The sequence below is a fragment of the Acartia tonsa genome, chromosome 13 (assembly GCF_053477335.1).
Source record: "Acartia tonsa isolate MP-2025a chromosome 13, ASM5347733v1, whole genome shotgun sequence".
Lineage (NCBI taxonomy): Eukaryota > Metazoa > Arthropoda > Copepoda > Calanoida > Acartiidae > Acartia > Acartia tonsa.
The window spans coordinates 25,892,937-25,914,597 of NC_137272.1; the positions used below are offsets into that span (position 1 = coordinate 25,892,937).

Sequence of the window (21,661 nt, forward strand, 5' to 3'; positions counted from 1 at the left end):
TAATCTTAATTAAAAAAAATAGTATTGTTTAACATCATTGGGGATGAACATCAATTTATCGTCCATTGTCTTATCCATGATTTTGTATGAATTTATCTTGCTCTCATTCTTTTTGTATGTTGTAGGACATTACTTCTTATCTGTTTCAAGTTAAATGGACCAATATGGACTAAGAAATAAAGATTGTCGAGTTTCAAGGTTTAATGGATAGATTAGCAATTATTCTATCAAAAAAATCAGGGCATGGCAGCCATTGATGGCTTAGAAAAAAAAAGAATGGCGGCTACAGTTTCTTACCAAAAATTGATAGTAGCCGTAACATGACAGCTAGGTTAAAAAGTAAAAACCATCAATATATCGCTGTACTGTTATGATATTAGCACAATCATGCCTCTTTATAAGCTTTATATGGCATCCATTTATGTTGAATACAATGTAAACGTTAATATCATGTTATTTGGATCATAAAATATTAACGTATTATCCACAAAAGCTATCTAATGTATGTTGAAATAGAGTTATCTTTTTATACTAAGTAGAGGTATACTAAATTGAAATATCTAAAAGTTTATTTTTAAAATCCAATTTCTTAAGTAACTTAAATGCCTTAATATAGATACAAAATGGCAGTAAAATTTTAGCAACTTTATTTGTCCCTCTTTTAAATCACACTACATTAACGTCGATTTCTCCGAATTTATTCATTTTCGCCATGTCTCTAAACCGTTTTATAGAAACATACATCATACATCATAGGTCTACGGTCCCACTGCTGGGTTGGTCTTTCATACTATCCTGTTAGCAAACCAATCATAACCCCCCTGTCTTAATTTGAAATAAATTGTAGAGAAAAATTAAATGAAAACCATAGCTACGGACAGACAGTTATACTGTTACTTTCCCATAAGGATAGCATAATCGAACATACAGTGATATAAAAATCAATGGGTCAAAATGAAGCTAAAAGGAAAGTGATCTTGCGGTTTCGCTGAACAGATTTTTTATTGCAATTCAAACATACATTACATTTCTCTTTTCTGTTGTGCAAAAAGGATATGACACCTGAAGTAACTTTTTTGTCTTGTTTTATTTCATTATAATATTTGAATTTTTTGTTGCATAATTCCGTCTCTATGAATTAAATGGCGATTTTTCTAAAACTGTCCAGGGGCGTGCAAGCTTTTTCATTTGGGGGGGGGGGGGGTAAAAATTTGAAAATAAAAATTTTAGAGGTGCCAACGGCAGCTCAAAGCATATGGGGGGGGGGGGGGTGTAATCCTGGACGTCTTTGGAAAACGCCCTTTTATTTGAAACAAACTTAGGGATAACATATTTATAGAAGAGCTTTTTTGGTCAGAACCTAAACTCTGTACATTGTTGTAACTGAGAAAATCTTCATGTTATAATTATAGAGAAGCTTACAACGGCTATGGGCTATACCTTATTCTTAGATGCCAGTTGTAACATCCCTTGTAGCAGTTCGAAACTCATCTGCTGCAACCCTGGCTTTGGCTTCAACTCCTGCTGAAATTAGGAAAATTAATATCTGGTGGATTAGAACCGGTTCTCATCCATTAAAACAAGTTATTTAGATCCCGTCTTACTTCGTAATAAGAGGAAGATAAGGCTAGTGGGGGGGGGGGGGGGGTAGGAGTTTTTAGAGTTTGGTACAGGGTTATCCCGCATAGTTAGTGTCCTAGGTGCTAGAAATAAAGAAAAATAATGGAGAGGAGATTAGGCACTTTGGAGTAAAGCTACAGTTTCTCTTTTTTTAATGCGATAAGTTTGTTTTGAAGAAATAATGGTATTATAATCTATGGCCCTTATAGGCTTATAGGCGATAATTAAAACGTGACAGCAAACAAACATAACACTTCTAGTCTTATAAATAAAATATAAAAACTGTGCAACTATTATTTAGGAAATCTGAATTCAAAAGGGGATGTAGGGGTCGGAAAAAAGCTACTATAAAATAGAGAACGAGATCTTAACCAACAAACCAAATTGAAACAAGGACTACACTGACTTTCAACAATTTCTCCGCCGTTTTGAGCGCCATCTCCCGGCTGTCCCTGGAGTCAGCGTGTACGTCAGAGTCTACGGTCTCAAACACCTCTCCACCTAAAAGTATAACATTTTTTGACTGGTGAAAAAGTGGAAGGCAAATTGGTATATTTTCGTTAAAAATATTACTTATGGACCATAATAGTTCATTCGAATTTTTTTATTATTCGCATTACTCTGTCTTTGGTTTTAAAATTAAGTATTTCTAGAGATTTTAAGCAGAGTTGAGCAGAATTTGGGATGTAGAGGGGTGTATCTTATACCTTGGCAAAATAATTAGAGTCATACGCACCCTACACACACATATCTATAGCCCTTGATAATGGTTCACTTAACCCCCCCCCCCCCCCCCCCCCCCAAAAAAAAACACCCAAGGGTGGTGTCAAGGTAAAAAAGTCACAAATACCTTAAATTTAAGTGGATTATACTAAATAGTTAAATAATTTTAATTAACAGGTTTTAATATGGACCACAAACGTTTGAAAATCATATTTTAATATTATCTTAGGTTAGGATAAATCATGGATAGGATCTAGGGGCGTAGTGTACAACTGGGCTGGAGCACCCGCAGGGGTTATAAACATATTATTACAAAATTGAAATAATAAGGAAATGGGGTTTATTTATATATTAAAAGTAATACATAAGTGTAAGCAACCTTTCATTATTCACTCTTTATTTAATCTCAACACTTTCATCTTAAACATTATTAGCAGCTGCCCCCAAGTCTCTAGGGGGGTACTGTATTTGAATGGGTAGAAAATAGCCTAAAACCTTCCCATGACTTAAATCGAAAATAAAAATGCATAAATCAAATGTTCTCTAAAATGGAGACAAAACACCGTACTACTTTATACAATAGGATGTCCAAACATAACCTACCTAACATCTGATCATCTGGGTTGATGCATATCTCAATCATGTTGTAGATGGCCCTCTGTCCCCACTCCGCGTCTCTTCTGGACTTGTTGAACAGCTTCAGGGCATTGTTTGGGTTCCCGGAGTACCATTCATACAGGCCCTAAAAAATGAAGTGGTCAAGCGAATCTTCACAAAAAAATTGATTGCTTTGTACTACTAAGAAGTATTTAAAGTTTAACTATTTATTTTATTTTGTCTGTGGTGAAGGATCTCTGTAACCGCTGAACTGATATGGATCTCCTTTACAGTAAAGTTTCTTAATGTCTTTAACTTTTTTTTTTGGGGGGGGGGGGTAGGGTATCTCCACCCTTTTATAAAAAAAAATATTTGTTTTTTATACCAAATTGAAATTGGGGAGTGCCCTTTTTTTCCCTCACTTTGAGCGTTCCTAGAGTCTTCTAGGGGCGTAGCTGTTAATGTATTATATATAGTAAGAAGCGCCATTATTCTACAATTAAGGTATGTCCATTCTTCATTATTCCTGTTAATTTTACCTTGCAGAAATTAAGGCCAGCAATTAGAGAAGAGCGTGCTCCCACAAATTCATCAGATTTCTTCAAATATTCTGGAACATTCTCTAAATTTCCTAAAATGAACAATGGTCGTCGTTATCAAAGCTTGGAAGATGATTTTTGTACATTAATGAAGAACATTTTTGAAAGCGTAGCAACTTTAAATTATTACTAAAATTCCGATTTTTACCATAATTTATCATTATTATCTAATCAAATTATATAATTAATTATCAAAATTTTAATATGGTGATTTCCACGACAATTAGGCACACATTTATAGGTGATGCAATACTAAATTTAATTCCTGAATACTTTCTGTACTTGTATTTGGTATTCAAGAAAATTTTGCAAAATATTTTTATAAGGTTTTTGTTTAGACCTCGTAATTATTATATTGCAAGTGTCTGACATAGCAGCTTTAGCTTGATGTATTGTTGCACTTTTTCGAGCTTGACATCTTCTAAAGTTAAGTTTATTCTGAAGTTATAGAAAAGCTTTACTCTCCTGTTTAGCAACACGAAAAAGTATGCAAGAAATTTTGAAGAGTTGGAGGAAAATTTCAAAATTAAAGTTTTCCCATACCAAAGGTGGATTCTTAAATAGAGGATTTTCGTATTTGGACCAAAATCAAACCTATAAAAAAAAATATCAAGTTCGTTAATCCTTAAAAAGGGGACAAAAGTTACGACGTTTGGCCAACCTATTCGAATTAAAAATAAATATGGCGTCAATCTGGATTCTTCGTCCAAATTATTTTTTATTTTGTCCCTTTTTTTCAGAAGACACTTTTAGCAGCTTTGCACCCCGTCCGGCCATTGAAATTTGTCTAATCCCTTACACAGTTATGGAATCTTGGGGACAAAGATTTTTTTATCCAATCTTGACAAGTGAGGTATTTTTGGAAAGAGGAATATATATAGAAAACGCCTATGAAAATTAGAAAATCCGCAGAAATCATATTTGCAAGTTATTTGCAAAAATCTGCAATATTAATTTGCAAAATTAATTTCATGCCTCAAATGACTCATTTAAAAAGAAATCTTTTTATGAAATGTGTTTATCTATAAGTTTAGAACATACTTAAGGCAAAAAAAATTTCTTTAGTGTTACTTTTTTCACCTTATATATGAAAAAAGCAGTTTTTCACATTTTATGATAAAAAAAGGTACAGGAACAAAAAATATGTTTTTTCTTGATGTAAACACAATAATTGGCATAAAATCTATCATCCTAAATGTAAAAATCAGATATAGAATCCTTTTTAGAGCAAAAATAGTGCAAAAAGTAACCAAGACATTTTTGCAAAGTATGAAAATCTGAAGAAAATAGTTCTTTTTGATTTTGATATACATATCAGATAAATGTATATAAAATTAGTGATCAAAAACTATAAAACAAGTTATAACTTTTTCAACCCTATCATTAATTAAAATGCACTTTTAGGTTTACTTATTACCAAAGTAGCACATAAAAACTCTTTTTATTAAGTTATTAAACAAAATAAATTCAAATCAACAATTAGGCATTTTTTATAATGCAGTAGACCATTTTGTAGTTGGTTTTTTGGCATTTATTTTGTTTAATTACATCTTTAAAAGAGTTTTTATGCACTACTTTAGTAATTCTTAAACCTAAAAGTGCAATTTAATCAATGACAGTGTTGAAAAAACTTATAACATGTTTTATAGTTTTTAATCACTAATTTTATATACATTTATCTGATATGTATATCAAAATCAAAAAGAACTATTTTCTTCAGATTTTCATACTTTGCAAAAATGTCTTGGTTACTTTTTGCACTATATTAGCTCTGAAAAGGATTCTATATCTGATTTTTACATTTAGGATGATAGATTTTATGCCAATTATTGTGTTTACATCAAGAAAAATCATATTTTTTGTTTCTATACCTTTTTTTATCATAAAATGTGAGAAACTGCTTTTTTCATATATAAGGTGAAAAAAGTAACACTACAGAAAATTTTTTTGCCCTAAGTATGTTCTAAACTTATAAATAAACACATTTCATAAAAAGATTTTTTCTAAATAAGTCATTTAAGGCATGAAATTAATTTTGTAAATTAGCATTGCAGATTTTTGCAAATAACTTGCAAATATGATTTCTGCGGATTTTCTAATTTTCATAGGCGTTTTCTATATATATTCCTCTTTCCAAAAATACCTCACTTGTCAAAATTGGATAAAAAAATCTTTGTCGTTGAGATTCTATAACTGTGCTTAATAACCCTAAAAAATTCTAATAATATTTCTCGTATTCATTCGAATCCGGTGGATAGGAACCGGTTCTCATCCATACGAAAAAACTATGTCTAGCATCGTATTATATCCAGTTTTCTACGAATATAGAAATGTACAATCATAAGATTAAAACCAGTTTTTTAGCCGGTGCCTTCGGCACCACGGGGCTAAAAAAACTAGTTTTAATCTTATAATTGTACATTCTATATCCGCGGAAAGCCGTTTATAATACGATACGAGAAATAACTATTCTCGTATTCTTTCAAATCCGGTGGATAGGAACCTGTTCTCATCCGTACGAAAAAACTATGTCTAGCATCGTATCATATCCAGCTTTATATATATAAAAATGTACAATTATAAGAAAAAAACCAGTTTTTTAGCCCCAAGGTGCCGAAAGCTGTTTATATTACGATGCGAGAAATAACTATGGTAAATTATAACTAATTACTTCTACTAGTTTTTAAGAACCCAACTTAGAAGTACATGTACTTTGCTCAGAAAGAAAAGTACAAACATCCTACCAACTGAAAGATGTTTGTTTTTCCTGTAAGATCTCGAAAACAGCTTAGCCAATTGGTCTTCCATTTGAGGAAATGTTTATAATGTTCATCAGGTCAGGATTTATAAAATTTGGCTGGGGTAGGTTAAAGTTAACCATCTCATGATAAAAACACAGTTAGTTTCATAATTTTTCCTTTGAATATAAATGTATCAAAAATTTTAAGGAATAAGACAATATGTAATGAATTGGTGTACATCCTGAATGATAGTTACGTCTTCTGTAGATTTAAATTATTGATTTAAAAGTTTGGACACAAGTCAAAATTCAACAAAAGTACCCAAAGCCAATGAATAATATAACGTGGTTGTTACAAAACTTTGGGTACTTACTCTATAGCAAAATGTCCCCCCCTCCCACAAATATATATATATGTTTATTAGTAGCGAAGCTACTCTATAATTCACTTTGTCCGTCCGTCCGTCCGTCCGTCCGTCAGTCCGTCAGTCCGTCAGTCCGTAACGCTATGGGGGAAATGGGATTTACTCAGCTCCTATAAAAGATAGAAAGCTGAAATTTTTTAACAACATTCCCATCATTAAGGAGCACAATTAACCATAAAACATTAATGGCGGTCGGACGGCTTTTTAGCAGGTTTTAGGCTATTTTTTTTATTTTGCACATTTTTCCTCATATCTTTGGTGTTTATGGTCCGATTTTTAAAATTTTTTCAGTTAGATATATCAAAATTAAATTTTCCGTCGTTTGAAGAAAACAACAATGACGGTCAGACTGCCTTTTTGCAGGTTTTTGGCTATTTTTATATTTTTTACATTTTCCCCCATATCTTTGGTGTTTATGGTCCGATTTTCAAACTTTTTTCAGTTAAAGATATCAAAATTAAATTTCCCTTCGTTTGAAGAAAACAATAATGACGGTCAGACTGCCTTTTTGCAGGTTTTTGGCTATTTTTATATTTTTTTACATTTTCCCCCATATCTTTGGTGTTTATGGACCGATTTTCAAATTTTTTTTCAGTTAAAGATATCAAAATTAAATTTCCGCTCAATTGAAGAAATCAACAATGACGGTCAGACTGCCTTTTTGCAGGTTTTTGGCTATTTTTATATTTTTTACATTTTCCCCCATATCTTTGGTGTTTATTAATCGATTTTCAAAAATTTTTCAGTTAAAGATATCAAAATTAAATTTCCCGTCGTTTTTAGAAAACAACAATGACCGACAGTCCCATCCACGAAATTTTGTGCTTCGCTACTTATGGATGTTGTCATCCTTGTTTTTATATTATTACAATTGCATTTAGCTTATTTGTTTTCGAAGATTTTTTTTGCCTTATGTTGTATAAAATTACATTACAAGAATGAAAATATACATTGTTTACTACAATGAAAGAATAGGAATCTATTTTCTCGTATACATTCGAATCCGGTGGATTGGAACCGTTTCTCATCCATACGAAAAAACTATGTCTAGCATCGTATTATATCCAATTTCTACGAATATAGAAATGTACAATCATAAGATTAAAACCAGTTTTTTTAGCCGGTGCCTTCGGCACCTAGGGGCTAAAAAACTAGTTTTAATCTCATAATTGTACTTTCTATATCCGCGGAAAGCCGTTTATAATACGATGCGAGAAATAACTATTCTTATTGTTAAGACTCTGCCGTTCTTTTTAGTAACGAGGCTATTGTATAATTCATTTTGTCGGTCAGTATACAATTTATTTGGCATATCGGTCTGTCGGTAATGCTTCAAAACTCTTGATTTATTTATAAAGGTTTGGTGATTTTATAAAAATATAGCATAATCCCTTTCTTTCTTTTTTTGTCTGTTTGTCCTTTTATGAATTATAAGCTTTACAAAGTGTCTCTAAAAATCAGCTATATGACGTCACAAAAATGAGGGATGATAGGAGAAGTGGGAAAAAAAATCTTGAATATAAATTTGGTAACCTATAGAGCATCTACTTTCCTAATATCCCAATAGCAATTCAGTTACGTAAAATTTTGAATTGTCTTTTCCAATAATAAAAGGGATGACTTTTCAAGAAACCTGGACAACAATTTCTAAATGCAGCGCGGCAAAAGCAAAGTTTGTATGCTCTACTATTAATGTTGCGCTACTGACCTAGCAGCAGTAGGAACTGTTTTTATCGTTGGACCGATATTTGAACCCATCTCCTATTGTATGACGATCGGAAGCACTACACGTTACGTCATAGTCGCAGATTTCATATGATGCATCTAAAATTAATTTAAAGTACACAACGACGGACTGACATATTAACAGACCATAATAATAGAATAACTAATTTTAAAAAACAATTTTTTTGTTTAAGATATTTTATCTCTCAAATTTGTGTGATTTTGTTATTGGACCAATAAAAAGGCATTTATCATTTTCTTTTTCATCTGTTATCTTGTAAGGAACGTAGCAGCTCTATAATTAATTGTTAACGTTGTCTATTTTGAGTATTTTTTAGTTGCTTCGAACCTTCCTTCCATGAGGGGGAGGGGGTGGGGTCAATTAAAATCTTGTAAACATCCTAAAGCCAACACAAGCCAATCTTATTGTTTCCCAGAAAGGCACAAACCGTTCCTCCAGCAATTGCCAAGATTTTCAGCTACAGTAAAAAATTCTTACTGCTTTACAGTATAGATATATATGCGCTTTTTAAGCTATTCATTCATCATTTCTGTGAGGGATGGGGGGTTGGGTGTCAACAACTCCCTTGATACTCTAATTAGGTTAAGACCCCCCATGGCAAAACCTAATGCCTGCCCATTCCATCAGATCATCAGAACCTCGTATTATTACCTAACCTCAATCTTCACTAATGGTGTGATAATATGCAGTTTATAATATGCATCTTTTATCTTCCTCAGAATGTTTAAGCTGCGTAACTTGTGTACAAGTCATATACTTGTTAATCCCATACTTTGTTCTACGTCGGATAGAAACAATTTTCTATAATCAAATCTCTGGTCACAATTTTCAGTTGAGAACAAGGACGTTTTGATTAAATTTAATAGTTTGAAATCTTATGGTTAAGGTTACCTCCACAATCCTAAAAAAACAACCTCACTTGTCCTACTTCCCCCCAAAGAGTGTTTTTGATCGTTTTTTAACATTTTCTTCTCCACGCCCCTAACCTTAAATGCCATAGAAGTATCAGATCATGGAAAGAAAAACGAAGGTGCGAGTGTCGTCGTATTTTCAGAGTATCTTTTCTCCTATTTCTAGCCCCTGCGGATGGTTCTAACCCTGCGGGGCAATCATTAATATCTACCTAATCTAACCTAAAGTAACCTATCAAAGCTATTGTGAAAATACGACAAAACCCGTTACTTCGTTTTCTTTCCATGATTCAAAGCATCTAGAGGCGTAGCCTCTAGTCCTGGAAAATGAAAAAAGGGCATACTAGTCTAACCACCCCCCCCCCCCTCCCCAATAGTCAAATTTCGCTTCCTTCACCCTTTTATTTAACAACCTTTGTTTAAGGTCCTTTTTTACATAAAATTTTTAACAGCTGTAATTTTCTTATTTTTTAAGCTAGAAGAACATTTTTTCAGAAAATGTTTATCTTTAAGTAAATTTTATATTAGAAATCTTAAAACTTAAATTTCGGCGGCTTGAACTGGACTTGACAGCTTCCAGCCGCCGCAGCTTGCAGTCTGTGGAAAAACGGCGGCATATTTTTATGAAATTAGAATACAGCATGTAGCCATTTTTGGTCTTTACCTGGATGACCCTGTCAAGTTTGCTGGCATCCTGTACCCGTCAGGGTGAAGGTATTCAAAAAATTCCAACTCCCAGTTATGTGTCATACCCATATTTAAAAAGTCACTAAGTTAAGGCCCTCTATCTTTCACACACAGAAAATGAGATAGAAAAAACAAGAGGGGGGGACGTTCAAAGCCCCCCCCCCCTCCGACCGTTAAGGGTTAATACTCAATATATCCAAACTATACCTAAGGCAACAGCTGTAATTATTTTGTACCTGTCTGCTGTTTAGTCAACAAGTGACAATAATGTGGCAGTATTTGGTACATGTTCGCCGCATAACCTCTACCAAGCGTGCCAGGGCTAATCAGTAAGTACTATAACCAATAGCTGACACTATTTCATACCTGCCCGCCTCATGACCTTTACCAAGCGTGCCAGGGCTACCTAGTAGTTACTATAACCAACAGCTGGCACCATTTCATACCTGTACGCCTCATCACTTCTACCAAGCGTGCCAGGGCCACCCAGTAGTCAGGTTTGTTCTTTAGTAGCAGCTGGAAATGAAACATGGCAGATTCGTAATCGTTCTTCCTAAAAAAATATTAGATTTCATAGCATTGTGCTGTTCAAGAAAACTTTGTTTAAGTTTTTGAGCATAAATAGATGAATTTTAAAATCTGATCAATAATTGATATTTTTATTGCGTCGATGTAACATTACAGTGTGTATACAATATTGCCACAAAGTTACCGCAGAAAGAACGAGTATAACCCTTTAATGCCGGTGAAAGATTGTGGAGTGGAGAGATACTTTTAAAAATTCTCATTTATAATACCTGAATGCTAGATCTGCCATCATGACAGTGGCCTCTTCATTATCCTTGTCATTTCTCAGCAGGGTCATACAGGTATACTGACACTGCTCCAGCTCATCATTCATAAGGTACAGCCTGTACAAATATTTACTATAACAAGTTATGGTCATCATTATGATTTACAAATACTAATTTTGTATCAGTTTATCATTTCTTGCTGTTTTTATCTTTTATTTAAAAAGAGTCATACAGGTGTACTGACATCGTTAGAGCTATCCATACATCAAGTACAGCCTGTACAAATATTTATAACAAGTTAAGGTATTGAATACGATGTACAAATAATACTAATTTTGTATCTTTTTCATTTTTCTTGCTGTTTTTATCTTTTATTTAAAAAAGAGTCATACAGAGTCATACTGACATTATTAGAGCTATCCATACATCAAGTACAGCCTGTACAAATATTTATAACAAGTTATGGTATTGAATACGGTGTACAAACAATACTAATTTTGTATCTTTTTATTTTTTCTTGCTGTTTTTATCTTTTATTTAACAAAGAGTCATACAGGTACACTGACATTGTTAGAGCTATCCATAGATCAGGTACAACCTGTACAAATATTTATAATATATATCATACTGACATTGTTAGAGCTATCCATAGATCAGGTACAACCTGTACAAATATATCAAGTTTTAGTGTACAATAACTAATTTTGTAATATATTCTCTCATTTTTTTTTAAATATAAAACTTTTATTTCACAAAGAGTAATACAGGTAAACTGCCATTGTTAACTAACCTTCAAGTATAAAAAGTAATTTCTCTTTTAACCATTAATAGTCAGGGGGGGGGGGGATGGGAATTTCTTGCACAATCCATGTAATCCAAATCTTTCAAAATTTTAGGGGATTCTCATTCCTTCTTGAGGGCGAAGCCACCAGTTTAACACAGACTACTAATATAGATGGATATTTTAGACAAATTTCTGCTGAATAGTGGATGTGCTTAAAAAAAAGTAAATGAATATTGAATATCTATCTGCAATATTCTGCTTTTGGCATGTTCAATATAACATTTCTCATTTGCAAAGCAACTCAAAACTCAAACTCAAAATGTTTAAACTGATACTATTGAAGTAGATGGATGGATGTGTTTATGTATTTGTGTCTACTTTTATATACATCTTTAAAGATAGACCTGAATTTAACAGTATTTTGAATGGCTCCTATGTTCGAGATGATAGATGGATACAAATAAGTCCACTTAAATTTGATTATTTGTGCCATTTTCAAAGTAAGCAAATTTTGTAAATGTTCTTAGAATAATAGGCAAAAATATGTGGATGAGGGAAGAGAGGGTACACATAGACCCACCGTAATGTTAAAAAGATTACATAAATATAATAATTTTAGTTAAGCATAAGATTACTGAGATTGAACATCGAAATTAACTTTAAACTATAAAAAAAGTATATTATATGTCTATAAAATATTTTATTCTTGTTTTTTTAGAATATGTGTATAAACTTTCTTTGGTAAAAAAACTAATGTCTAAGAATTGTCTGAATCAAGGAATATATAAAGAAGAATAAATGAAATATTTAAAAAGTGGGGAGGTAATTTTTGTAGAAATTCCGTAATTAAGTTTTAGGGGACTCTTTATAGATATACTAGCGGCTTCGCCCCTAGAGGCCTCTATGGGAACTTGAGAAGAGAGGAGTTGAATTCCAACGGCCAATTTGTGATTTTTTTGTGATTTCTCTTGGGAGGGTGGAGGTACCCTACCCCAAAATAGTTATAAACCTTCCCGGGACCTATGAGAAGATACAGTGTTAAAGAGAACCTGATCGGTTCAGCGGTTAGCGAGATCCTACGGTACAAACAAACAAACATACAAACAAACAAACAAATAGACAGACAGACATCGTTCTACTTTATATTATAGATGGCTGTATAGCCATAAAGGTATCAATAGAAAAATTTAGAATATCAATCCATCTTTAATTCTTGACCATCTGAAGGACGCAATTTACAATAAAATAAATTGTATGATTGATTTTCTGGGCTAATATAATGATAATTTAAATACACTAACACAGGGCTAGAGAGCCCCTCACTAACAAGTTTAGTCTGTAAAAATACTTTTTTTTTCATTAATAGCAAGAAAACAATGTCGGTTACTTAATCTACAACCCTTCTTTCCTTTCAGCTGCCAACGGCAGTACTTCACACCATAAGATTTTCATGGGAAAGATCATTTAGCGGCCATTGCCCTATACCTAAATCCCTGTGTCTACATAAGAAGTTTCCTAATTGATTTATGTTTAGTAATTAGTAATAATTAATACATATACTTAGTAAGCTTCTTTTCATCTTTTTTTTTCAGGAGAAAAAGTACAAAATTTTACAAACAAATAATTGTGGACATTAAAACATTTTAAAACTAATTAATACATAGACTGAAAAAAAAGAATCCTAAAAAACGTCATTTGTTCGAACGTTTTGTTTTTAATCTATTGGTATGAAAATGAAAAAAAAATCTTTAGAGTAATAGAGGCTAGAAACTAAAGCGTTATTGTTTTGAACAGGGCACGACCACAATAAATAGCAGCAATTGCCAAATATTTTCTTTACTATTTGCTAATATTTGCTACAAACAATACTTTCTTCATTAAGAAATAACTAACTGAATGTACTAGAAATGCAAGTTTTACAATTTACACGTCCATCTCCCCCTTAAGAGACTCAAGCCTTTTAGAGGGGCAGCTACTCTTAACTTTTATAAACACCAGTAAAATGATTTGATTAAAAATAAAAAAATGTTAAAAGAAATATAAAAAAAACATATCTTTTCCTGCATATGTTAGATTTGGCTATGAAAGATTTAACATAGCCCAATAAGGTAGTGCCCTAAAGTGATTACCGCAGGGTTTACTTAGAAAAAAAATTACGAACAAATTAAGTAGGGTTATTCTGTATTCCCTATGTCAGTTGAAGAGTATCTAACAAAAATACAAAAAAGAAAAGTTGATAAGCCATAAAACACTTAAAATCTGAAATGAATAGCTCATATCTAAAATGAGTAAATATATATTCTGACCTGGCTAGACTGCACAAAGCTTTGTCATCATCTGGATCAAATGTCAGGGCCTCCTAAACAAAGTGAAAAGAATAAATATAGAATATCTAGATATCGTAAGAGATTCTCGCATACCTTGTTAAAATTTTTCTCTCATCTGGCTATGTAACGAAACCTCCATCCCCACCCGCTTTAGTTTTTATCCCATCCCACCCCCTGGTCATGTAGGAATGTATATATCTGAGGTATAAATTAGCAACCTAAATTGAAGATAAAAATTTCCTTGTCACAAGATACATTTATTTTATATCCATTCAAAATAGCATAATTTGTAATTATAGAGTGAGCTAAAGAAAAGATAAGCATAATATAAAAAACCTGTCTATATCTTTACGTCTTAATCTAAATGGAATAAATAAAAAAGGTAAACTTTAATCCTTTTATGAGTGTTTTTGAATTTATAAATAATTTTGGTTTACCTTATAATATTTGATTGCTTCAGAATAATTTCTTTGGCTAACAGCATGCTCTGCCATCTGGTGACAAACCTGCGAATTAATAAAGGATCTTTTTTATTTTTGATTTAACAAATTGCGCAAAAACAGACTTCAAATTCTGATAATGTCATTTTAAGCAGTAAGATAATGGCTGATAAAACCAAGAAGTATCTTAAGTTATTTTCAATCACATAATAAAAAACACTTTAAATGATATAAAAAGAATTTCTAAAGATCACCTTAGCTGCTAACTGTTTTTGCTCCAAGACAGCGTCTGGCTGCTCAATTTGAACACGTTTCAAAATCCTACTTCTAAAACATTCAAATTTAGAAAAATATTCTAACATTTAAACAAATAATTAAATTAAAGCCTAACTCTTCCTTTTACTCTTAGAAAATAAGATTTTTAAATCAAACATGTTGTAAAAGTCAAAGAAACACAAATTAAAACAATTTAGAAATTCAATATTACATAAAACTTTCATTTTCAGAAAATCTACTACACTTAAACAATAAATGACTTTGCAGTTCTTTTTTGCTCAGAAGTACGTCTATAAACCTAATCATCCTTCACTCTTAATCTGTCTACAATGATTGTTTTATACAATTCTAAAATTGTCTACCTGTAATCTTTGACTTGTGACAGGGTCTCCATAGCTGCTTGCAGGTTACCGCTCCTTTCCTGGATAGTTGCCAGCAGGCTTAGAATCTTTGCCTTGAAATAAAGATAGATAAATAGATAGATAAATTGAATAGAAAGATAGATAGATGGATAAACATAAAGGTAATAAGATTGATTATAGATGAATAGATAGATTGATAGATTTATAAATATATACATAAAAAAAGTTAGATACCTGCATAATGATAGCTCTCAAGTCATTCTGGCTATCCCTCTCTATTTCCAATGCTTGTGCTATGGTCTTTTCAGCCTTTAAAATTTTTTAGTTAACAAGAACAATCATATTTAATGGTGGCGAAGCAAAAGTGTGTTAATATCACTTTAAGGTTAAAGGTGTGTTAATGGGAGGTAGAGGACATTGGACAATGTAAATTATAAATTTTTAAACACAATATCGTATTCGTTGAGTAAGAAAATTTAGGACTTTTATTCAATCTTTAATGTGTGTACAAACCCTTAAAATAATATTAATCTACAGAAGCAATTTTGTAATTATAATTTAGAATTTGCATAAATTTATGCCCATTGTCTTATCCTCTAAGGTCCAGTCTTCAGACTTAAAAGTTATATTTTCTGATATAGAAATTTGCCCAATAGTTGTTGCGCCACTGGATACAATATCTTGTTAAACTATTCCTTGTCATAAGATTTTAGTTTCATCTGCAGTTCCGCCATATCATATCTCAGATTATTGTTTTCTTCATCTTTTACTGCTTCCTAAAATAAAGGAATGACAAACAACAACCACAAAAAGCATAGCTATTAAATAATATGTTAGGATTTTAACAAACAATAAGTGACAGCACTTTTAATATAAAGTTATAAAATTATATTTAGAGCTGCTGAAACATTGCTTAAAATTAAGGATGACTTGTTCTGAAATACTTTATTTTAATTCATGGTAAATAAAAACTTCTCATTAAACTATGTCTAATCTGCCTAGAAATCTCCATTAAAAAATCAACTTATATCATATTTGTCATTTGTTACATGCACGACTTGAATCGTTACGGACTATTCTAACATGCTGCTTACACTTTATACCGGAAGGTCATATCTGAAGTAGAAAGACTACCACTTTTCAAACGTAGAAAAGTTTTGTTACAGACGATTTAAAAACTTTTTTCTTCTTCTGCGTAACCAAATAAAAATAAACACAATCATATACAATTTTAAGCTGTTTGTTTACCTTATAATAATTCAAAGCTTTGCCATACTGGTGAGTCTTCTGCAATGCTTTCCCCATCTTAGCTGCCAGAGTGAAATCTCGTGGATTTCTTTTCAGTGCCTGCTCATGGATTTCTAGGGCCCGTTCTGGTTCTGTTATAGCCATATAGGCATCTCCTAGAATCAATAAGATAGATATATAGATATGTTTTTCAACATAAGAGCACCCAAAATAAAAATATTATCAACACATATTTGTTTTGTAGTTAATATGGTTTGGCCGTTGCAAAAGCCGGAAATATAGATTCAAGACAAACCTATTATATTCAAATTAAAGCTATTTAGATTTGAAATTAGATAATTATACACATAACATAATAGGTTTAAACAAAATATTGTGGTTAAATAGATAGTGAAGTATTTCTAATATCATTTTTTTTTAAATTAGTCTTTTTAATTTCAATTTAAACGTCTTAGTTTACCTAACAATAAGTAACTTTGAGGGCTAGGACTTTTCTCGACAATTTCTCTATAGCACTGAGCATACATCTTTTTGTCCTTCCTATAATTGAAAAAATTACATTACATGTAGCGAAGATACTCAAGAATTAAACACTCTAAGGTAGTGCCTGTTGGTGCGTCACTTTATTTATTTTATTTTTGATACTACAACGCAGAAAAAAAAGGGAATTAAATATGCTTCATATTGATTGGTATTTTGACAAGAAAAAAATCATCTATCACTCATAGAAATCAAGTAAATCCCATTTCCCCCTTGGAACAGAGAGAGTTACAGACACAATGAATTACAGTGGAGTAGCCTAACGTCTAAAAATTTGTTTTGTAACCTGTGGACTAAGTAGATGTTAGCCATTTTCTCCATTGCTTGCAGATAATATGCTTGATCTTTTTGGGGGGTTCATTAAGTCAATTATAAAATAGTATATTTATCAAGGAAGGTGTAGTATGACAAAAATAGTATATATGAGGTATCCAAGACTTCAAATAAACATGCTCACAAAAAGGGCTGAAAACTTTTATATTTTCAATATTTTTTTTGGGAGATAGGACCTGATATAAATGGTTTATTTTTCGAAATAACTTACAGATTTTTCGCGCTAATAGTAACTAATTGTTAAACTAGACTATAAGTACAGCCAATAGACTTTTTGAAAAGAATTATAGATTGACTTTATATTCCTGGAGTAATAGATCTTAGAATGTTCAACGCAGAATCCACTTCTCCTTTCGCCAAGGCGAGGTCTAAATTAAAATTATTCTAAACAATCATTGATTAGTTCCTTATGCCGGGAAGCGTTATAGGTCCTTGAATGTTTTTAGGATATTTTTCTGCCCTTCCCTACCACTTGGAAACCATAAGTAGAATATAAAGCAGAAAAAATCAAACAATCAAATATATAATTAATGATATTATCTTTGTTTAAACTTCTGTTACTCTTTATAAATGTTGTTGAGCTTTGCTTATATGGATGTTTTCATCATTGTTAGAAATGTTACAAATTTTAAACCTGCATTAGCAACAGTTAAACGGATTTCTTCAGATGTTCCCATAAACTCACTCATAGCCTCGTTCATTATTCTACAACAAAGATGGAAACATACATAAGAAGAAATAAAATTAAAAGATATCACAAAAAAATGTGGAAAGTAAATAGTTGTAAAAGACAAAAGCGGCTTAAAAGCAGTCTGACCGCCAGTAATGTCTTATACATGAATATGCTCCATAATATTGTGAATGAGGAATTGAAATTTAAGCCGTCCTTAGTAAAAATCGAGAAAATCATGTTCATGTTTTCCCTTATCAAGAGGGAATTTTTAATTAATTCTTAACATGTTTATTTATGACAGTTTGAACTTAACACCGCGTTTGACGGAAAAATAGCCCCCTACAACCATATCAATTAACATCTTTAGTTCTTAAATAGTAACAAAGCGTATTTAGTCTTTTAAAGGGTGGAGACATTTTTTAAATAGTTGCACAATAAATTTGTAAATACCTTGAAGCTTCTTGATTGGCGTTAGTTAGTCTGTAGACCTCTGCCAACTCCAAATACACTGATACACGTTCTGAGGGAGAGAAATTCTTTCGTTTTGTAGCACTACCTCCTTTTCTAAAAACAGGTGATTCTATTAAAAATCCTAAAAAATAGATGGATAATCCCTCGTATTTATGACGTATCGTGGCTGATTTTTGAATGACTTTCTTCCCCTACATCAAATAGAACAGTAGATTATATAACGTGATTGATCTAATAATAGATTATTAGATAGATACGCGTTCCAAAGGTCATAAATTCACAATTTTGTAATACTACCTCCTTTTGAAAAATATAGATTTTATTTATGATTAAATAGATCGGTAGATTATATAAAATACTTAAAAAAAACTGTTAATTTAGAATATATTAAGGATAAAATTTACTCCTTATTTTTAAAAAAAAAATTTTATCAAGGCTCAACAATTATTTTATGGTAAAGCATCTGAAATTTGATTTACTAGCGGCTTCGCCCCTAGCCTCTAGGGGCTTTGCCCCAAGAGTTTTGATCAACCTAATTTTTCGTATTTAGATTTAAAAAGAAAAAGTAAAATTTTTTTTTTTTGGTGGGGGGGTATTTTTCATTTTTGGGGGGGTTGGGGGTGTCCCACCCCCCAAGAAAATAGCTTAAAACCATTACAGGACCAGCAAGTATATTCCCTGAAGAGTAGAGCCCAATCGGTTCAGTGGTTACTGAGATCTTAAGCTTCAGACGGACAGACGGACAGACGGACAGACATCGTTCTACTTTGTATTATAGATAGTAAGGGAAAGGTTAAATAGGAAAGGAAACAACGAAATGTTCCTAATATCTGCTTATAATAACCTGCTTATGCTTGTATTATAGAGTAGGTACGCTACTAAATATTACCTATTGACCAAGTTCAGAGCTGTCTGAAGTATCTTGATGCAGTCCTGTGTTCCATTTACATATTCTAGCAATGCAACTCAAGCGAAGTCACTCTATAATGTACTTTGTCTGTCATTTCAAAATGCTATTGAGGAGATGTGATATTCTCAGTTGTTACTTAAGCTAAAGGGATGAAATTTTTTTTTTGAAGCTTTCCTATAACATTAAGCCTCCAGAATATAATTAAAATGGTCCGTCAGTCTGTCTATCTTGCAACAAAAATATGAATATCAAAACATATAAAATCTCATTCATATCAATGAATATTGTTTTCTTTTCAATATTCCTATTTTTTTTTTTTTAATTATGGATGTACATGAATACCAGATAAGGTTATTGCATTTTTATATGAATTATCAAGGAAAATGGTAGAAAAATATCATGGCTCGGCAGCTGACTGTACGCCTCAGGGATATCAACCATTGACTATTTTAAAACTGAGCTTAAAGTATAAACCTAACCTAAATATGACAATCCCTCTATTAAAAAATAATTAAAGCATACTTTAAATGAGTTAACTTTGAGGCTTAGTCTCGTTTGACGCGCGACTGCCGAGACTTGAAAAATACAGACATACATACATATAAAAATATTTTATAGAAAAATGTATTAGGTACTACACCATTAAGTGATAGAAAGTCAAAGGGTTTATATAATAGAAGATGATTAAAGTCCCTCCACAGATTATGATGTCATACGATGGAATAGCCAATCAGAGGCCAGTATACACTGTAGTAGACCAATGGTAAAATTTATGCTGGCCTCTCATTGGTTATTTTATCGTATGACGTCATAACCTGTGGAGGGACTTTAATCATCTTTATATAATCTATTCTGCAACTTACTTGATCCTTCCTCTCCTCTATATAACAGAATTTAAGAAAGATTACACCCTCCCTTACAAAGCAGCACATAAAATAATTACATTGGCTAATAAACCAATTACTATAAAACTAGCTATGTATTTCTTTGGTTTGTATAATTTGGTAAAACACGTTAATGTTCAAATTCATACAAAAATTGGAAGATTTTTTTGTAAAAAAAATATGGAACATTTTATTTACAATAATAGATTGAGCATTGCTAGAATATATATTCGCCTGATAGTTAGCTTGTTCCTTCAGAACTTTAGCGTTGATAAGATGGTATATAGGATGATCTCGTACTTCGAAATTGTAGCTCAATCCTAGTTTGGAGGACCAACGATTGTTTGTTTTTTTTATAACGAAGCTATTCCATTATTAGGATATGTCAGTACGTCACTCTAGAACACGTCAGAGTATTAAAAGGAAAACAATTACAATGAACAATATGGACAATAAATTGGTGTTCAATCATCCAATAACCACAAGGAAAAATTTTTCTTGTGTATATTAAAAATAATTGGTGTAATAGTTTGTACACTAAAAGTTTGTAAACTCAAACATAAGAAGTCATCCTAAGAAATTGTTTTTGTTTGATATGGCTGCGCAAATTATTGATTTAATTGTCCTTGTTTAAATGTACATTTTATAAGCTGAACAAATATTGAATCAATTCATTGGTCATTCCTATTTCTAAGCTTTGCTGAGCGTTCAACAGATTTCCCTAAATAAACATGAGTGGGTATTACATTTTATTCCCCTCATCAGTGACGACAAAGCTTTTTATTATGAGAGGAGAAAATGAGGGGTTTCAAAGATTTGAGCTTGGAGGTCTATGCTGCATATGTGTCTCATTATTAAATAGTCAGAACTACATTTCGTTGTCTATGTGAGTGTCTGTCAGTCTTTACCGAAGTATCTAGCTGACCGCTGAAACGATATGGTTCTCCTTTACAATGTGGCTTCTCATAGGGCCTGGAAAGGTTTATAGCTATTTTTGTATGGTACCACCACCCAAGAGAAATCGCCCCTAGAAAAAATCATCACCCACACCTTAATTCCCCCTAGACGCTCTAGTGGCGTAGCCGCTAGTGTACGATATAGTAAGAAAAAACAATAACAAAACCTATTTATTATGCTTGAAGTAAGTGGCGAGTGGACGGATGGATATTCCTTAGTTGTTAAGTAGCTACGTAACTAATTGCATACCTGGTGTAGTTGTACTTGAGCCATCAGCAGGTGACAATCTGCGTCGGTTGGATCAATACTAAACGTGACAATTACAGTTAACAAGTCAATACTACTACATGATTTTTGATGGACGTAAAGACGAACAAAATGAATTTAAATACTTACCCCCGGTGACAAAACGAGGTCATGAAGTTTTCATTAGAAAGTACATCGTGTCTTCTTATTATGATAATCTTTGAAGTTAAAACAGTTTTAAAAATCATGAATCAATGAAGTTAGATTTTGAACGCTTAGTTTTAATCTAAAGTTTATATACACATTACATTATCAAATCCTCTGAGCAGTATATTTTTACACCATTTCATATTACCCTCTACCTATG

General features: G+C 32.1%; 1 protein-coding gene across 1 annotated transcript in view; it reads right to left on the minus strand.

Moving 5' to 3' along the window:
- Positions 1 to 21,661, minus strand: part of LOC145335223 (tetratricopeptide repeat protein 21B-like) — a 63,110-nt gene that overhangs the window by 21,736 nt on the left and 19,713 nt on the right. The window contains exons 20-41 of the mRNA XM_080180958.1: positions 21,298 to 21,355; positions 20,774 to 20,812; positions 20,310 to 20,409; positions 19,187 to 19,250; positions 18,277 to 18,390; positions 17,788 to 17,858; positions 17,459 to 17,521; positions 17,107 to 17,164; positions 16,741 to 16,820; positions 16,281 to 16,435; positions 15,727 to 15,808; positions 15,267 to 15,340; positions 15,033 to 15,124; positions 14,649 to 14,721; positions 14,392 to 14,460; positions 13,934 to 13,986; positions 10,847 to 10,960; positions 10,496 to 10,602; positions 3,480 to 3,571; positions 2,947 to 3,085; positions 2,027 to 2,121; positions 1,441 to 1,521 (exon numbers count right to left, since the gene is read on the minus strand). Of these exons, the coding sequence (XP_080037084.1) occupies positions 1,441 to 1,521; positions 2,027 to 2,121; positions 2,947 to 3,085; positions 3,480 to 3,571; positions 10,496 to 10,602; positions 10,847 to 10,960; positions 13,934 to 13,986; positions 14,392 to 14,460; positions 14,649 to 14,721; positions 15,033 to 15,124; positions 15,267 to 15,340; positions 15,727 to 15,808; positions 16,281 to 16,435; positions 16,741 to 16,820; positions 17,107 to 17,164; positions 17,459 to 17,521; positions 17,788 to 17,858; positions 18,277 to 18,390; positions 19,187 to 19,250; positions 20,310 to 20,409; positions 20,774 to 20,812; positions 21,298 to 21,355 (1,873 nt within the window). The remainder of the gene's footprint in view (positions 1 to 1,440; positions 1,522 to 2,026; positions 2,122 to 2,946; positions 3,086 to 3,479; positions 3,572 to 10,495; positions 10,603 to 10,846; positions 10,961 to 13,933; positions 13,987 to 14,391; positions 14,461 to 14,648; positions 14,722 to 15,032; positions 15,125 to 15,266; positions 15,341 to 15,726; positions 15,809 to 16,280; positions 16,436 to 16,740; positions 16,821 to 17,106; positions 17,165 to 17,458; positions 17,522 to 17,787; positions 17,859 to 18,276; positions 18,391 to 19,186; positions 19,251 to 20,309; positions 20,410 to 20,773; positions 20,813 to 21,297; positions 21,356 to 21,661) is intronic.